This window comes from Echiichthys vipera, assembly GCF_963691815.1.
Source record: "Echiichthys vipera genome assembly, chromosome: 7".
NCBI lineage: Eukaryota > Metazoa > Chordata > Actinopteri > Perciformes > Trachinidae > Echiichthys > Echiichthys vipera.
Window position 1 is genome coordinate 22,450,062 of NC_139832.1, and position 19,094 is coordinate 22,469,155.

General features: G+C 42.8%; 1 protein-coding gene across 1 annotated transcript in view; it reads left to right on the plus strand.

Moving 5' to 3' along the window:
• The first annotated feature begins 1,054 nt into the window (after positions 1 to 1,054).
• b4galnt4a (beta-1,4-N-acetyl-galactosaminyl transferase 4a) overlaps positions 1,055 to 19,094 on the plus strand; it is a 160,081-nt gene continuing 142,041 nt past the window's right edge. The window contains exon 1 of the mRNA XM_083917326.1: positions 1,055 to 1,211. Within this exon, the coding sequence (XP_083773452.1) occupies positions 1,070 to 1,211 (142 nt within the window). The 5' untranslated portion in view covers positions 1,055 to 1,069. The remainder of the gene's footprint in view (positions 1,212 to 19,094) is intronic.

Below are 19,094 nucleotides of genomic sequence, written 5' to 3' on the forward strand. Positions count from 1 at the left end.
ACATTTACATCCGAGTATTTCTATTAAACCTCTCTCTTGTTCTGCCGCCATGGAGGATTGGCAGTTTTTAATCTACATCGGTTTATTATTTACTCGTCGCGGGGTTTCAAACCAGCCCGAGCGTGGGGATGACAGCTGATCGCCCCTCCTCTCCCGGGACTCAAATAAAAACGCGCTCCATCTGAATCCACTGCTCTTGATCGGAAGCCAGAGTGTCGGTTTCAGCTCTGTTAAACAATAGATGGAGCGCAGCTACGGGGCGATGCCATTTGGTTGATTGCCACCTTAACCTTTCCCTGATCGGGTTAACTTCACACTGGCCGTCCGTCAAAGGCTTCACTGGCATTATCCTGTCGCATTTCACTGAAGGCATTTCAATATAATAACACGGGAGCACCGTATTTCTGTAAGGATCGGAGTGTAGTGGAGATGCTCTGTCCGTCTACCTCTCCACATGGAAACTAAATGTCTCCTCTTGCTCTTTGGCACTTTGGCGCTAAACCCGTGGCCCGGGATGATCCTTGAGTAGCAGATACAACAATCAGCGTCGCGGTGTCAGCAAAGGCTTGAGCTACAGGGGATTTGTGTAGATTATCGCTGGACTGCTATTTTGTTCCCTCGGTCACACTCTTAACTGAATTTAGCGGCTTTTGATCTGCAGCCTTTTCCCGGCTGTCCCCTCCCCAGCCGCCTGCCTCCAGCAGGGAAGCCTGGTTACAAGCCCCGCTATTCATGGGTAAAGGAGGTAAAACCGGGTTGCATTCATAAGCAATGACTGCCACAGAGGTGTTTGGACCCAGATCTGAGGATACGACGAGCTTGGCGCTGCTGTCACCCCGTGGATCCGGGGGAATGTGAGGCGCTCTAAGGCTGTAGTTAACACTCGCTGTTTACTCGCAGGCTGCCTGGGATGCTGCTGCTGCTGCTGCTGCTGCTGCTCTGACCTGGGAGAGGTAGATCAGTAGATCCGCGTACAGCCGGGAACAAAACACAGCAGCGCCCGATTGACCACTTTCCGGACCAGTTTTGACTATCTACCGGGCGGCAACCGGAGGATGTTTGAGCCAGGATGCTGCGCTTCCCCGTGAAGAAGATCCGGAAGCAGTTCAAGCTCCTGCTGCTGCTGGTGCTGCTCACCTCCGCCGTGTGGTTCACATACCTGCACATCAACCAGGGCAAGACCATCAAACTCCACTTCAACTACGGAAAAGGTAGGCTTTTCCTGAGGGAAACCTTTTCCATTCATCCACGTATTACACTTTTAGACTGTAAAGGGATGTGGCTTAACAGCCTTAAAAGACATTTAAAAGGACGTTTAACAGCCCCTTTATGTGTACTGATGTGATAGCTCAGGAGGTAATACCATAAACTAGGGTATCATCACTATAAAACCACCACTGAGTATACAGTGAGCTCCTGCAGGAATATTAAGGTGACATCCTCAAAGCTAAAAATGCTATACAGCATGATAAGGCCACCGTAAATTCACCACATAGTAACATATCAAAAAGAAAATATGATGTCTGATACCAAAACTCATGATGAGATCAGAATAAACATAAAATGCCTTTTTTATAAACGTTGTCGGCTGCATGAATTTAAGAAAAACGCGGCCCTGAAAACAACTGCACTCCTGACTTTCATGTAGAGATTGTTCTTCCTGGGGGAGTGTAATGGGTAGGACCAGAGCAGAAGTAACAGAGAGGTAGCGTGTCTCATAAATTAACAATAGTTTCCTTCTCCAGGCTAAGTAAAGAGCACTGCGGTGTCGGGTCAGGTCGAAAGCCAGACCCCCGCCTTCAACATTAATAATCAAAGGACTGTTCATAAAGGTGCCTTCAGAGGTCACTGGCATGCCAGCCAGACTTGGAAAAATATCAAGAATTGGGCAGTACGGGAGGGGGGCAATTCTCCACCTGCCGCTGTGATGCTTCTTGTTACCAGTACTTGATTGAGTTCAGACTCCGGGCACAGCATGAACGGCTGGTTGTAACAGTGGATGATGCAGAGTATTGTACAGGAATGACAACTATGAATGAAAGGAATACTGATGAAAGGTGCTGGAAATCCTACTACAGATTCAACATGGGATGGTGGTGTACTCTCTCCTGCAGCTGTCTGTGTAAAGTGATACTCAGTGATTATGATGTCCTTGAAGACTACACGCACACGCACACACGCACACGCACACACACACACACACACACACACACACACACACACACACACACACACACACACACACACACACACACACACACACGGCTATGACACACAGGGATCACTTAATTGTCTCTGATCTCACCCGTGGGTTTTTTTCCCAGCGACAGACCATATTTAGTTTCCGATGGTGACAGCTCTGAATCATACTTATGGTTGAAGGCTGCCGCTTTGGTTTGTTGCATTTGGTAACTGCAGCTAACTAGTGGTGAGTTTATGTCAGAAGGATTTAGGCTAGTAATGTGAACCAACACAGTGTCCCCGTAATAAATTTCCCATTTATTCCTATAAGCCTCATGAAGGTCATATTGCCTGTAGGGCTATTGCACCATATAGTACATTTATTGGTTGATTTATTGATGTATCGAATAACATTGTGCACTCCCTTGTGATTTTGCTTCACTGTTGCTGCTGATTTTGTGTTAACTCTTCTACAAGCTTGACGGTCACTTTTAATTCCCGGAAATCCAAGAGCCCGTTGAATGCTGATTTTTTCTATATTACGGTGTTCCTCATTTTAAGGATTCCACTAACAGTCTGCCTTTGTGACTCGTCTGGTGAGGAAGGAAGCTGTTATGCTGTTCTTTGCTGGTCTGTGTGTCTAATTGACTGTCTTCCATTTAGCAGGCATCTGAGCAGGTCAACTCACTTAACCTCTTATGAATAACATGTCCCCCTCTCGCACCAAGGGTTTCTAAGTGAGATGTAGCCATTACTGGAAATGGGACTCCGTGAAGTGTGTAAATATTCATACCAGGCTGACAGTATTCTCTGCACACAAAAATCTTCATTGATTCTTAGCACTGAGGTGGGGCAGGTAGGAATGATGTAATTTAATTTTTGGCCCGAGTCCTCCCTTATTTTAATATGAAATGACAATTTGTCAAATTTCCGCTCTCCTTGTCCCCATTTTGGAGAAAATTAGATTTATCTCAGGCAAATCCTCTCCTTGAGCAAGCACACGTATCAGGCAGATTGCTGCTAGTACAGTACTTCATCCACTAGATAATGTCTTATTGGCATATGACCAGAAGACTTATGAGAAATATAAACATCTTGGCATAAAGTGCCCCATTGAGGCTGCGTTTCATCTAATTGTGAATAATGATTTGTGGAGTGTTTAGGAGGCAGTTTACAGCAGATGATGATGATTTTGTAGTCTATTAAGTGTTTCAAACTTCAGCCTACTCACCTCAGTGTGCTAATGTGATGGTTGACTGGGTCAACATAATGAGGAAGAAGAGGCCTAAGACTTTGAGAAGAGGCATTGGTACCCTGCAGAGGCTTCATGGCAAACAAACACGCTTTGTTATATATTCAGCTTTTCTCACCAAAACACACCATGTGTATCCTTAAGATCTAACAAACGTCTTGAATACATTTTCTACTTTGTAAAACATGTGCAATGATTTTTTTGTGAGTGCTTTGTAACTTGCTTTGTTTACACATGTCGGCTGCCTTTACCTTCTTGGTGCATTAGATCCAACAACTGCTCTTTGCAATTGGCAGTAATGTGCATGAACTTCCTTGTGCGTATCCTCGTAGAGATGCAAAAAAAAGTAGGGCTGGGTATCGGTGAACCGCGAAGAAGCCAGCCTCAGTTGTAGTTAACGCAGCTCTGACAGACTTGTCTCCATTCCCGGTTGAGATGGATGGCACATCGCTGCAGTGTTACAGTGTAATTAATAAATTAGCTTGGTTAATTTCAGCTTGCATGCACATTTCTGAAGCCTAACATTGTTTAAACAGAGCAGCTTATATTGAGCAACAAGTTAGCGACTGCTCTCCAGCAGCTCCCTGCTGCACCCGGCTCCATGGAGAGAAAAGAACACTGAGCTGAAATGCAAACACTGGAACACGTTATCGGTTTAATTAAAAGGCATTTTTAAGAAAAACAACGAATATCCAAATATCAAAATTGAAAACTGAATACCGACCTAACCGCTATAATATATAGTCAAATGTTTGGGTCCAGCTCGACTGCTTTTGATCCTTTTAGATCCTTATAGATCTAGAAAAAAATGACTATTGTACGATTTTGCTTGCTTCGCAAGCATTCTTTGATTTAATGTGACATGTGATTGGCCCATCACTGCAGCAGCTACAACCAGACAGTCTGATGGGAATCGACTGAAGTAGGAAAAAAGTGGTATCAAATGAAGTACTCTACTGGTATCAGTATCACTTTAAGAGTACTGGCATCATAATTGAAACGGTCACCAGCCTGAAAATCCAGACATGGCATGGTAATGGAAAGTGTCTGGTTAAACTTTGTGGACTGACGAGAATCTGGGTGCGGCAGTGAATAGAAGGTGTTTTCGGAAAGTGTTGATTGCCTTGACCAAGCTTGGTAGGAAAAGAAAATTAGTTAGGCAGAATTGTCGTCAGGGGGATTTTGATTCAGAATTGTAATCATTCAGAGCACCTAGCCAGCTGCAGAGGTATTGAAATGGACCATCATTTTCTGCCAATAAATTATTCAGCACAGGATGGAGCTGTGTGATGGACTGGTGATTGAATGGCGATAGGCAGTGCACTCAACTTTTTGGGTTTTTTGTAGAAAGTAGACCGAGAGAGAGAGAGATGGGAGAGAAGGATCCGATAACAGGGAGGTAATAGCACACATGAACAGTAGTCCGAGAAACCTTTTATTTTTCAAAAACTCTAGAAGTTACTTCATACCCCATAAAACATCTTTAAGAAAAACTGTAGGTTAAGGAACGTACAAACAAAAGAACAATCTTAAATCTGCTTAGTGTAGGAATGTATCATTTACATATGCCTCTCTTGTTCATGAATAGGCCAGTCAAATAAATACAATAATTGCACAATGAGCAATACCAATGGGACTTTAATGATCATGTGGGTGTTTCTTAGGGCATTCATTTATCTTTTCTTAAAAGCCAAGGTAGCTCTTGTAACTGATGACGGGGGAAGCCAAAAAGGTATAATTAAATAGTTTTCAGATTGCACACTGGCCAGACTAGCCTTATTTAATCAGAATTTCAATGAGGAAGTGTGTTGGCAGGCAGCGCTGTGGTGCATATTAGATGAGTGCCACATTTATGCGGCCACCCAGTTGTACAACAGCCCCCCTGTTTTCCAGCATCAACAGGTCCTCTGAGGAGGAGGAGGAGGAGGAGGTGGAGGAGGAGGCTGGCTTCTGCATACAGGCCTCTATTGATTAACTATGATTACACATTTTGAGGCACACACACATGCATACACTCAGCCACCCCCACACAAACACACAAATGTGTGTGCCTATATATTTGTAAATGGCACACAATACACACATACACTTCATATCATCACTACTCTGAATGGATAAGGAGGAAGTCGGAAGGGGAAGTCTCAGGGGCCCCGACAGATTGGCTGCTCGGTTGCCCATGGAGACAACATACGGGAGAGGAGTGTGCTAGGCTGGTGGGATGTTTCAGAGCTTATTTTATTGAGACAGATGAATTCACAGGTTTTGGTGTAGCTTGAATGCGTTGAATATCGATCAAGAGGCTTAAAGCACAAAGCTTACACCACCTGTGGCTGCAGTGTTATTGTATTGCATTCATATGTCTTGAGAGGAAAGGTAAAACTGACTCAAAGAATCAACCTTGGTAAAATAAATTCTTAGTCGACACTTAAAATTACTTGGATTAGTTGATTTACAGATCTGTAAAATTGAGTTCTCCACAAAGAAGCATGCAAAAACACCACTTTAATTCTGGTGTTTACCAGAGATGTGCTCATGTGTATCTTGGAAATTAGTCATTCAGCATTAAAAAAAAAAGCATAAAAATGACCAATCATTTAAAGTGATGTTAGTCGACTAAAACCAAAACCACCAATTAGAAAACTAAGAGGTGGGATGCCCTTCAAAGAAGCACGCACGCACGCACGCACGCACGCACGCACGCACGCACGCACGCACGCACGCACGCACGCACGCACGCACGCACGCACGCACACACATATACACACAAATATACACACACACACACGCACACACTCAAACCTGGATGTACAGTAGTTGCACTTAAGTATCAAGTTGGATTTGGCTCGTTTTGTATCTCAGCAGCAACACCCTCAGGCTGGCTCGCTGTCATGGTAACCATGCCCTCCGTGTCACTTTCCCTAATTTTAGCTCCTGTGGTTCTCACGGTCGGTCAGCTTTACCTCGGCCAGAACCACTCTGCCATTTCGGTGTGTGTAAGGGCTTTGACACGTACACAGCACCTTTTCATGTTATCATTTATTCATGCAACAATAAATGTCGTCAATTACCTTTTAAGATTGGTAAATATTGCAGCTGCTCGGTGCCAACTTGCCCCTTTGATGCAACAGAACAGTCGTTAATGTAAGAAGGGAGAAAGGAACAAAAAGACATAAACAACCTACATGCTTTGTAAAAAGCAATTTCCGATGCAGTCATGTTGTGTAAATAAGGTGTGTTTCTGACAGTTGAATTTAGCAGCTCTATAGGAAAAAAAACGAGATCAGCGTGGGTGCTGCCTGCAAGTCTACATCAACAAAGTGGTTTGGGCATGTGTAACTGGGGACACATGTGAACCCAGCTGGGCCTTGCGTCTTTTAAAGATTGCTTCCATTTAGGAATGCTGGGCCCTATATCACTGCGGAAGAGCTCTGTTAATCAGATGAAATTGATTTAACAAAAAAAAAAAAAAAAGCTTTTCATCAGGCAACATTCTGAAGGGGGTGAATTATGAAATTGTAGCTGTACTAATGTGGTGATTTATATTCTTTAGCGCCATACAGTTTGGCTGGCTTAACAGAAATATTTCTGATACTGTGCGAGCACATGATTCGATTTTTAGATGGTAGTTTTTGCTGCAGAAACCTTGATGTTTTCAGTGCTGTGAAGTACCGTAAATCTGACAGTCTTATCTTTACGTATGTCTACGCTATCCTTGATAAGTGATTAGATATAACGATACTGATATAGAGAATCTGCATTATATATGAAACAGTCACTTCATTTGAAGTGACCGTATCTTTGACGTCTTATTTCATTTGAAGTGCTATAAAAGCACAAGCATGTGGCAGTCAGTCCATTGTTTGCTGTGTCTGGGGGGAACTGGGATGGGGACTGTCAGAATCTCAACCATGAATTTTCCCCACAGCTTATCTGACCATCCCAGCAAAACTCACTCTGGGTAATTCCACAGCGAGGATGAATGATATCCTCATAATAGCTCACACTGCATCCGCATGTGCCTTGATGCTGAACCAGGTGGAGGTGGAGACAACAGAAGGACTAAGGTGGAGGTGGAAATAATACCTTCTTGAGTACAGTGCCTTAGCTCATTTTCACATACATGTGCATTTCTAAAAATATGTTCTCGTAGTCTCTCGCTCAGCAACACATATGCACAGTGCTGCCGGACAGAATTCATAAGAGCTCTAAAATAATTCACACTCATTCCCATACCCACCGTGCATTTCACAGCCTTCAAGTGTTGCATGTAAGATGAACAAATGTGGATATAGGATTGTGAGATAAAGGGGAGGCTAGGCTGAAAGGTGAGCAAAAGCATTGGAAAAAACACAAGTCCAGAGTGTGTTAACCTTGGGGTTAATGAAATTTGTGTTGCCTAAAAAACCACCATCAAGGTACCAGCTCTGCCCTCATGCAGATGAGAGTTCTGGCTTGGTGCCACGGCTTTGCCGCAGAAGACTAAAAGAGAGGGAAATGTGTATGTGTGATGTAGTTTTCTTTTTTCCAGAGTGGTTATTGCATGTGTCTGTGAGTATGCGCCTCCCCGATCTCACTGCTGTATGCACCTTAGCCCCAGTGTTTAGCCGAGCAGAAGAGGAAGCAGCTGAATGATGGCACTGTCTGCCCGCTGGCAGGCTTGCTGTGAATAGGTGGTGGTGGTGGGGAGCATTTGGGGAGGAGGGACAGAGCGTAAGAAGGACACCCTTCTCACGCAACAGGTGGGACATGCAGCAGGATGCAACAAAGAGGGAATGTGGCTGTGACTTATAATAAACAAAGCCCTTCACGGTGTACAATTGGTGTAATCTGTTTGTACCTGATCTGTAATTGGATGAGGTGCATCCACCTTTATACAGCAGGGGTGTCTAATAATGCAGTCATCACACTGTTAAATATTGCCATTAAGATTTAATTAAGTACAATTTTCCTCAGTAGAGAGATAAAAACCCATTTAATTTGGACAGTTTACTAGGAAACTGCTGGGAGACAGAGCAGTGTTAAGAAATGAGAAACCATTGCTGGGAGAGAAAGAAAAGAGGTAGTGCCATAGACACAGATGTCAGGCGGGAGTTTAGGCTTCAGATGATCATGATCCTTGTCATATTGAGATTTGTCAGTTTCCCTGCGCTCAGGCTCTGTTCCGCTCTTTGCTCCCCACCTCCGCACAAGTATTTTATTTCGTTGTGTCTCTACGCTGCACCGGGCTTTATCAGCTCTGGTGTTGCCTTACTGTAAGTGATCCAGACCTTGCCGGATTTCAATCAATCATCAAAGGGTGTGTGCCTGTGCACTCCCCCCTGCTCAGAATGAGCTTTCTGTAGTGGTGGTTAATGGAAAAGGTCACCTCTCTTCCAGGCTGTGCCGGCTCACAACAAAGAGGGAGAAAAGGCTCAGAGGAGAGGAACAGAATAGACAGGGATGATGGTTGCATTGTGATCAGCTTTGTAGAACTTTGTAGAACTGCAGCTCTGTTAAAAAGTCATAAAAATGGATATACTTTTAATGATATGAAAGAGTAAATTGAATGTAGCGTGCCCGTCCCAGTGTGCATCTGTCTTCGTTTTTTCCACTCGTATTCCTTTACACCCTTGTTTACATTTGAGGTCACTATCATGCACATTCTGACTTGACAATGCTCACTTATAAATATTTACACATTTGTGGAACCACATCTGGAGGTGGGATAGGGATTAATCTCCATTTATAAAAGCTTGTCGGGTAAAGTTGAGCAGTGAGTGGGAATGTTTTCTACACTTTGACGTAAGGGCTTTTTTACTAACATGGCTGCCATTGAGATAAAAAATATATCCTGCGCTTTATATCTGGCTATACTGTATATACAAAAGGACAAAAAAAAAAAACATCCAGTATGTGATGGTGGTGGTGAAAGGCTCCCCACTGCTCCACAGCAGGTCTGACGACTCTCCCCCGCTGACAGAAACCCATTGCCAAACTCCAGTAGCGTGTTGGCATTCTGCTTAGTTGAGCTGAATGGTATATTCCCTTTTTGACTTCTTTTCTTTTATCTTGTATTATTACAGCTTTTTTTTTTATCTCATTTTATATTCTCCTCTCGTTCCATCTCACCTGTCATCCAAGTTATCTTTTACATCTGACTGTCACCGTATTTATCTTTTTTTTCCGCATGAAGCGTAGGAGTATCGTGAAGAGGCAGGGGAAGAGAGCAAGAGAATGAGAGAGGACCCGGGCTGCACTTTGTCATTCTTTTGTTTACCATCTCACAGGCCTGCTCGCCAGCTTGATTACCATGTGAGCGGCTTTGTGAAGGAGCGCCCCATAGCTCTCCGAGCGCTGTCAAAAACTGTTCCACTTTTTTTCTATTGTGGCCGGTCATGAGGAAAGATATTCAAGAGAAGAGGAAAGTTTTCAGTTTACTTTGGAGCTGTGTTTGTGTTTGTACAACTGTGCATACTTGCTTTGAGAGGGGCACCGCCAGTGTGCACTGAATTTCAACATCCCTTCATTAATTGAACTTCTCTATAATTCACTGTAATCATAGCCTGTTTTAGTATTCACCGTATCCTACTCAAGTTCTCGTTTATACCTCCTATTTTAGTCCCAATCACAGTGATACAGTTGATAGAAAATTGGTCTGCCCAGTGAAAGAGGTTGTTGATTTTTATGGTGCAAGATAATTTTTCAAAGCTTGTTTTTTTATGCTGCTTTTAGTGACAGCTTTTTATTATTTTAAGAACTTAGTTGGTTATTTGTAGCAGTTACTCTGGGGAAATGTTTCAGGCAAAAAGAAGGTTTTAAAGCAAGCTGGCAAAGAAAGTTCAGTCACAGACGTGTTTTCAAGTAAACAAAGCCAGTGGCTGAAGGATGTTTTTGCTTATTCTAGCCCATACCTTCTGATTTAAATGTTGTATATTTGTTGTTGTACTCAGTTCTGCATGATATGAAAATTAACTTGGAAATTACTTAGTAGAAATCCATCACAGTGAACATCATCATCTGCTTTGTTATTGGTGAAGGTTAAACTATTGTTTACCTGCGACAATATTTAAAGTATGTTGTTCACTTCAATGGATTATGCATCTTAACAAATTTCACATTTCTGCAAACGCATCTAACTACGATTGTGTCTGGCCGGTGTATTGCTGTAGGACCCAAGGAAGTGCAGTGTTGAGTGTGAGTTTTTTACAGCACAGACACATTGAGAGGTGACCCCTATTAACTGTTACATCGCCCAACGGCTCTCAGTCACTTGCTACAGCAACAGCCGAAGAAAGTGGGCTCTATTTAGACGATCTAAGGGGATCTAAAGTACAGGCGCCATTGCATTTAGGGTGTGTCCTACCCCACTTTTGCTAGTTAGATGGCGCATATTCTGGGCGCAAAGTAAAGAGCAAAAAGGAAAGCATGCCTTTGTTAGTCCCGTGAGGGGAAATTCACTTTTGTTGTTTAAACACACACACAGGCCTAAAATATGCACATATGCACAAACAGGTCCTATACACATACATTAATGGAGAGATGTCAGAGCAACACAGAGTTTAGGATGCAGTGACGCAGCATAGTATTTTACATGCTGAAGACGAAGGCGACACAATCTCCTTGGTTGTTCACAAGTTGTTAGATGGCAGTATGAATGACATTAGAATGTGCATGTTGCAGTTCGCGACAACGCACAAAATATGAAGAACGCAGTGGATGAGTGTGGTATTAAAAACCTGGGCTGTATAGCTCATATACTGCTGCTAGCAGTAAAGGATGCAGTGTTAAACCAGCGAAGCATCTGTGACTCTGTGGCTAATGGAAGGAAAATAGTCGGACAGACGGAGTTCGGCATGAAAACCAAGATGCTTCAACAAGACGTCGTAACCAGATGGAATAGCACATTGTTCGGTGGCCTTTACTGTACCAGCAGAATTTTTAGTATTCCAATTTTTAGTATTTTTAATTTTTTTTTCATGGAATCGAAAGGTTTCAATTATCGTTTTTTTTTTAACCATTATTGTATCAAAGTTTAAAATTCTGGTGCTCTAACAACCTAAGTCGAGTGGGAAGAAGTTGCGGTTCTCAAGCTAACTGCAAGCAGCAATAAGTTTTGAATGGGCACTGTACTAGTATTCATACTGTCAATGAGTAGGAACCAATTGATTCATAAAGTACAGGAAGAAAGACATTTAAATGAGTGGACAGTTAAAAAAGTTTCATATATAGAGAGATTTTGCCTGTGAATATTCTCATTTGTCAATTTTGTCCATTGTTATCACCAAAGCAATTGCAGTCAGAAGCAACTGGACTTGGTTGTTTGTCTAGGAAGACGTTTCACCTCTCATCGAAGAGGCTTCATCAGTTCATGTACGCATCTGACCAGGCTGGGACTGGTCCAACTAACTGGTGTGAGGTCAAGGTATTTAACCTCTCACAAGGCCGATGATGTCACTGGAACCCTTTGTGCTCCAAGTGCCAACGGCTGTCGTTAGAGTGGCAGTCGTTGGTGGGAAGTTGGTTTTGACTTCGTTAGTGCTCTATTGAGTCTGAACGACAGTCGTTGGGGTCACAGGAGGCCATGTGTGAACAGTTGTTCTTTGAGGTTAGATTGTTGAATCTCCTGGGAAGGGATGAAAGGGCAGCATTGTAAATTTGAGATAAGTGGTGTCTCAGACCTCCTCCTCTGTTTAGCGATGGTTTCTCTACTTTTGCATAGATGGCTTCTTTTACTCCTCTTTCAAACCATCTGTCCTCTCTGTCCAGGATGTGGACATTGTAGTCACCATAGGGGTGAGCTTTCTCCTTGAGATGTACGTGGACAGCAGAGTCCTCCAATTTACAATGCGGCCCCTTTCATCCCTTCCCAGGAGATTCAACAAATCTAACCTCAAAGAACAACTGTTCACAAATGGCCTCCGGTGACTCCGACTGTCGTTAAGACTCAATAGAGCACTTACAAAGTCAAAACCAACTTCCCACCAACGACTGCCACTCTAACGACTGTCGTTGGCACTTGGAGCACAAAAGGTTCCAGTGACATCATCGGTCAGATGCGTACTTGAACTGATGAAGGCTCTTGGATGAGAGTTGAAACGTCTTCCTAGACAAATAATCAAGTCCAGTTGCTTTTAACTGAAATTGCTTTTGGGATAGAGAGATTTTGCAGCTCTCTGGGTACTGCAACAATATCAAGGAGTGATCGCCCACACTAAGGTTTTCTCCACCTTGACAGGACGTCCTGGAAAGCCACTTTTCTCACCATCAGGTTCGACCAATTACCTGGCTGGGTTTTGGCCCGCTGATATCTTGTCCATCAAATCACCAATGAGAAAATCACTTATCACTCTTAAATAACAGCACTCTTTGCATCTGTTGGCTTTGCCTCATGTGCAGTACATCAGGCCTATTCCCTATCTAACATGATGATGGCTTCCTCCAAGGGCACTGCTGTCTTCTTCCCTCCTGGACAGAAAGTCATTTTGACCTCCAGAGATCTAACCTAGTACCAACTTTTCTATCCCTTCTAGTTGTGTTCTTGTTTGCCCTAAACTTATGCCAAACTACCTTTGCACAACATCACTTCTTGATATGGCTCAGTGACCACACGATTGGTGGTCTTGTTTGTGCGATGTACACTACAGACTACAGAGAAGTACATTGAACAATTATTTATCAGACACTTAATATTACATAATAACAAAATATTGTAATAAATGAAAAATCATAGGTCCTGTTGGAATTAAACTATTTCTCAGGTGGACCATTTCTACTGAATCTCATGCAGGCTGTACACAAGTAATTTGAGTGTACATGTACACTACCATGTAAGAAGAAGCAGAAGAGGTGCTAATCTTACAGTAGCCAGGTATCTGAGAGCTAACCGCAGTTACCAACAACCTCTACTCACTCGCTATCAGGACATATAACCATTGTTAACAAAACCTCACTTTAACACCATAGAAATTTCAACAATTTATTTGGGATTTAACATTGAAATGAACATGCAACATCAGAACAACCTTTGACTGTCCTCTTGAGTGCAGTTTTGTATTTTAAACAGACTGTAAAATGGATTTACAGCTCTGTTTCTTTACATGAAGCTGAACACACCCGCTTCGAAGTGGCGGTGATCGCTCTTTGTTAAACACATTAGCAGTCCGCTGCTGCATGGGACATTTTTAAATTTTTCAGGGGCATATTTTACAGCTTCTTCCACAAACGCCCATATATTTTTTTTAATATATATATATATATTTTGGAAGACTTTGGTGGCAGCCATGTGTTGTTAAGGCAGCAGCCTAAGCTGTGAATGACAAAAGTTTACACTGAAACATAAGGATGCTCCTGCCTCCACTGAGCAGGGGGCAGAGAAGAAAAATAGATGAAAACACACATTTTATCCCATCATACCGTAGCAGGGCAAGAAACTGTATATGCACTACCTGTAGTTGTTGTTGATGTTTTGAGTTTTCGATTTACATCTCAGTGCACAAAGCTACATGGCTTAATTTACATGATAGCACAGAGAGGACATTCTTAAAAGCTCGTCTGACAGAGAGGGCATTGTACACCGAATGTCACCACACTTTCTTTCACCTCCTCCTCCACCCTTTTATCTTCCATTTCCTGACTGCTTGATTTCTCTTCTTTGTTTAATTTGTGCTTCTCAGCCTCCTCTTCCTGCCATTTTTAAATGAGATGTAGGACAAACGTTATCTGGCTGCATTTTACGTGGGGATTTACCTTCCTCAGCAAAGCAAGACGGTTTAACTCAATTATCTCTCAATAACAAACATGCTGCAGTTACCCGCCCTGCTGGTGAAGTGTTTTTACATTGCTGGGGAGGATAGGAGGACTGGCAATGAGCCTCTGGACATAATTGTTCTAGCACTTTTTCTGACCATCTGATTGTGTTTCATAGCACAGGGAATAGAGAGAAAACAGCCAAGTACTTTTATATATTAAGCACTGGAGGACAGAGCGAGCTTTTTAATGTACTGCATTAAAAGTGGATAGATAGAACTGTTTAAATATATGTGTACAAATATATACATGTACATGTTTATAGAATACATCAAGATGGTTATATGGATACTTAAAGTGTTGCAGTTGTGTTTGGGTGTGTGTGTGAGTGTGTGAGTGTGTGTGTGTGTGTGTGTGTGTGTGGGATTAGTTGGCACTCTGCTCGTACTGACCCAAGTTTTATTGTTCCGTGCATGAAAAATAATGCAGTCAGATCTGTGCAATAAAAAGCGTGTTTCTTGCTCTGTTCTCTCCCAAAATGCACGATTCCTAAAATGAAGTGCTGCATGCATCAAATGTACATTAAAACGCAATAAAAATCCAGAAATAAAAACCACATTATACAGCATTAAAAGTACATTAAAAAGAACAAATCTACAGCATAAAGACATTTAAATACTGACAGTGCAGATAAACATAAAGGTTATGATACTGTAAATAGCACATACAAGGAAATGGATGGATCAAATGCAAATAAAGATATTATATTTAGATGTACATAACTGCCATGTGTCCTGTTAAAGTAAAAACCTCCTGGAGCAAGAATTCAGACTTCTTCCGCATCTCTTTTCAGCTGCTATGACATTATGTACAAGAAGTTGCATATTGAAATAAAAATTTCCAGCATGCTGTGATTCTGTGCGTGTCTTTTTCCGGTGTTCGATGGTTTTCCCTTTTATAATATCTCTGTGTACATGCCAGCCAAGTGTAGCTAACTACTTTTGTCTCCCAGAGACCACACTGTGGACTACAGCACATCACATTAGCTGTCACTCCTCTTTTGAAATCAACTACCACTTTGCAGCTACATTTGTGATAACCGGTCTCCACTGCTGCTATCTCAGAGCACAAGGCAAGCATGTGTATCTCACTTATTTTCAGGATTTAAAGTGCCAAATTAATTAGCCATTACATCAACTGTTAATTCTGCTTGCTAAGTTAATGTTCATTATGAAAGCAGTTTGTCACAAATGCACAAATGGTCTCATCAGGATTTTTTCTCTGCTTATCCGGGGTAGGGTCGCAGGGGCAGCAGCTTTAGCAGGGGACCCCAAACTTCCCTTCCCCGGGCCACATTAACCAGCTCTAACTGGGGGATCCCGAGGCGTTCCCAGGCCAGTGTGGAGATATAATCTCTCCACCTGGTCCTGGGTCTTCCCCGAGGCCTCCTCCCAGCTGGACGTACCTGGAACACCTCCCTAGGGAGGCGCCCAAGGTGCATCCTTATCACAAAGGAGCAGTGGCTCTACTCCGAGTTCCTCACGGATGGCTGAACTTCTCACCCTATCTCTAAGGGAGACTCCAGCCACCCTCCTGAGAAAACCCATTTCGACTGCTTGTACCTGCGACCTCGTTCTTTCGGGCATGACCCAGCTTTCATGACCATAGGTGAGGGTAGGAACGAAAATTGATCGGTAGATCGAGGGCTCTGCCTTCCGGCTAAGCTCTCTTTTCGTCACAACGGTGCGGTAGAGCGACTGCAACACCGCCTCCGCTGCTCCACTGCTCCGGCCAAACTCACGCTGCATCGTCCCCTCACTCGTGAACATGATCCCGAGGTACTTGAAGCTGAAGTTAGCGATGGAGAAAGTGATAGTGTTATATGGTTCTTCTGCAAACAAGGTCAGTGCAGTGATAACACAAAGTAGACCTCACCTTCTCCTCCCTATCTTTCTCTCATTTATGTATTGTAGCTAAAGCGTATTATATTGCCAATTCTTACTAATCTGCTTTCAGCCCACACACTTTTTAGGAAGAATTGCACACTCTCATGCATACACACACACACATACAGGATGTGGACGCATATGGGAGTAATTTGTTTTTATTTGAGTGCCTTTAATGCCTGCTGATGCTCTGAATAGAAAAGTCTTTCAATCAACAAAAACGTATTTGACGTTAAGCCTTAGTTCTGCCTATAGAAACAGAGTAGTCACAGACTAAGACCCTGTTTCCATTTAGCAGCTACATGCTGTCTGAGTAATGCAAACCCAAGTGGACAGCTCTAACTGCAGGTGAAAACACTCTCAGGACGCATCGAGGACGCATTTAGATTGGATGTCAAAAAACAAATTCGGAGGTGGTTCACGTCTCCACATTCTGATAGCAGTGAGAACGGGACTCTACCTGGCTGTTTTTGTATTTTTAAGACATGGTCATTCAATGTGCAGGTGAAGGCCTCGCTCAGCTGGGTTAAGATAATGGAACTTTGAATAGAAGTGTTTCCCAGAGCTTTGTTTACCTTGGGGCATAGCACAGGATGTTCAGATCTGCTCACACTGACATCTTTCTGAAGCAAGTGTAGAGCAGTGTGCAGTGTTTTATCTGTAGTTGGACTGTATTGTGTGAGAAAGACAGATAAGGAGCATGTGATCAAATGTAAATTCTCACATCTATCTTTTTACCCCTAAATCCTCCTGCACCAATGTTGGATTGTATTATTGAAATTACTCGTACCTAGATCATTTTTATGACCAAACCTGTTGAGTGCAACATGTTGTAATTTTGTTAAACAGTGTTTAGCCTTTATTTAACCAGGTTTGTCCCCTTGGAGATCGAAGCTTTCTTTTACATGGGATACCTCGACAAAATTGGGATGGGGTGATATATTTATTCAAACTGATTTAGTATATAACAATAACACAAAACCACTCAGTAAACGAAATACCAAGACTGATTATCCGTTTATCAGTTGGGTCATACTGGTTTCAACAAGGAGCAACAAGCCAGCTGAAATCAACCCAACTGCAATAGATTTAGTCACCTTCAACTGTCTCTTGAGTTTTTCACAAAGTGTATAATATGATTCTTGCATGTGACTGCACAGCTACATCCAAGAATTTGTGTTTGTGCAGGTCTTTAGAGGCGTGCCTGGCGCCAGAACTCCCTCGGCATGTGCTCTTTCCATACTATAAGACTGAAATATGTAAAGTATGTGGCAATATATAACAATCCCTATTGCTTTATAGCAACACAATCAGCACTAGTTAAGGTAATTTGACTGTGCTGTGCAATTACAAGGATGACTGCTAGATTTAATGTTAGCACGGTGGGTCATTAAGAGTTTTCTGTCTTGAGTCTTTATTTAGTGAGCTTAACAACATAGTTTGTGCTTGTCTTTTTAAACACCACAATGTGTGTTTCTTCCACTGGACTGTTTAGAGTCTGTGTGCGGTTTGGCCTTTCTGCAGGTGGTGGCCTTCCATCGTTTGAATGTGCTAAGACACTCTGTCACTCTAACCCACTCATTACCGCCACTCTTACTGTTCTACAGTGAGAACACTGCCGGTGTGTGATGTGTCTGTAGAATGTGGCACCTGTGTCCTGCTGCAGGCTGTCCTCCTGGATGTTGTCCCTGCTGGTTCTCTCTCTCTCTCTCTCTCTCTCTCTCTCTCTCTCTCTCTCTCTCTCTCTCTCTCTCTCTCTCTCTCTCTCTCTCTCTCTCTCTCTCTCTCTCTCTCTCTCTCTCTCTCTCTCTCTCTCTCTCTCTCTCTCTCTCTCTCTCTCTCTCTCTCTCTCTCTCTCTCTCACATACACACACACACACACACACACACCAACATTCCATTCCATCCATCCCCTCATTCAAGCACTCTCTGCTCATTCATTCATGTGCTACAAGGGATTCCTATTTTGCTGCCTAGATTCTATCCTTCCGGGTTTGTGGGAGTCCGCACCTGTGGGGCTTATGCCCACACACCAACATCCGCGGGCTGAATCTGCTTGCATGTCTCCCATTTAAACTGTGGGGAACCTGACTCTGGAAGCATTTAGATTCAGCCCCTGAGTTCCAGCTGTGAGGAAAATAGGTGCAGGAGCTTTGGAGGAGACATGACAAATAGAGGCAAGAGAATATCATCAGACTCCAGCTGCCACAAGAGATTCGTTTAAAAAAAAAAAAAAAAAGGCTTAATGTGGACTGTGAATAAGAAAAAACAAAACTAAAGACCTGTAAAGCCAAATGCTACACAGGTTTTATTGCTTTTCACATTGAATACAATGGTTTCTCTGCCATAGAGGGGCCTTTGATATCACATTAGTGTTGTCAGGCACAGGTATTGGGATGTGCGAACATCAGTGCAGAAAACATGAAGCCTGCATAACACACATAAAAAGATGTGTTGAATACGGTGTGCTGAAATCAAGTGGAGTGCAGTTTAGATGAGGTCAGTGTGCATTTGTTTAGGTGCAGTGAGTGTGTGCAAGCACATGCTCAAACCATTATATAAATGAATGTGAAACTAGTGAAGTCTATCTCTGCTTTGCACCGCTACATTTTCCTGTCAGCAGGTTGAGTCACACAGATACATATGAGTCAGCTAAGTTTGACACCACATCCCTATAGACACACACACACACACACACACACACACACACACACACACACACACACACACACACACACACACACACACACACACACACACACACACACACACACACACACACACACACACAAATGCACAGAGACACAAAAGGCACTACTCTCGCACCCAAGCAGAGCAGTAGCTCCCCTTCCCCTCGAAGCTAAATTAAGTTAAAAAAATTTGCCCAAATGTCTAATTTAATTTTTTAATTTGTTTTTGTGTATATTTTAAATTTCTACATGACACTGAGCTTCACTGAGGTCAGTCCATTTTTCAGTTTGAATTTTCAA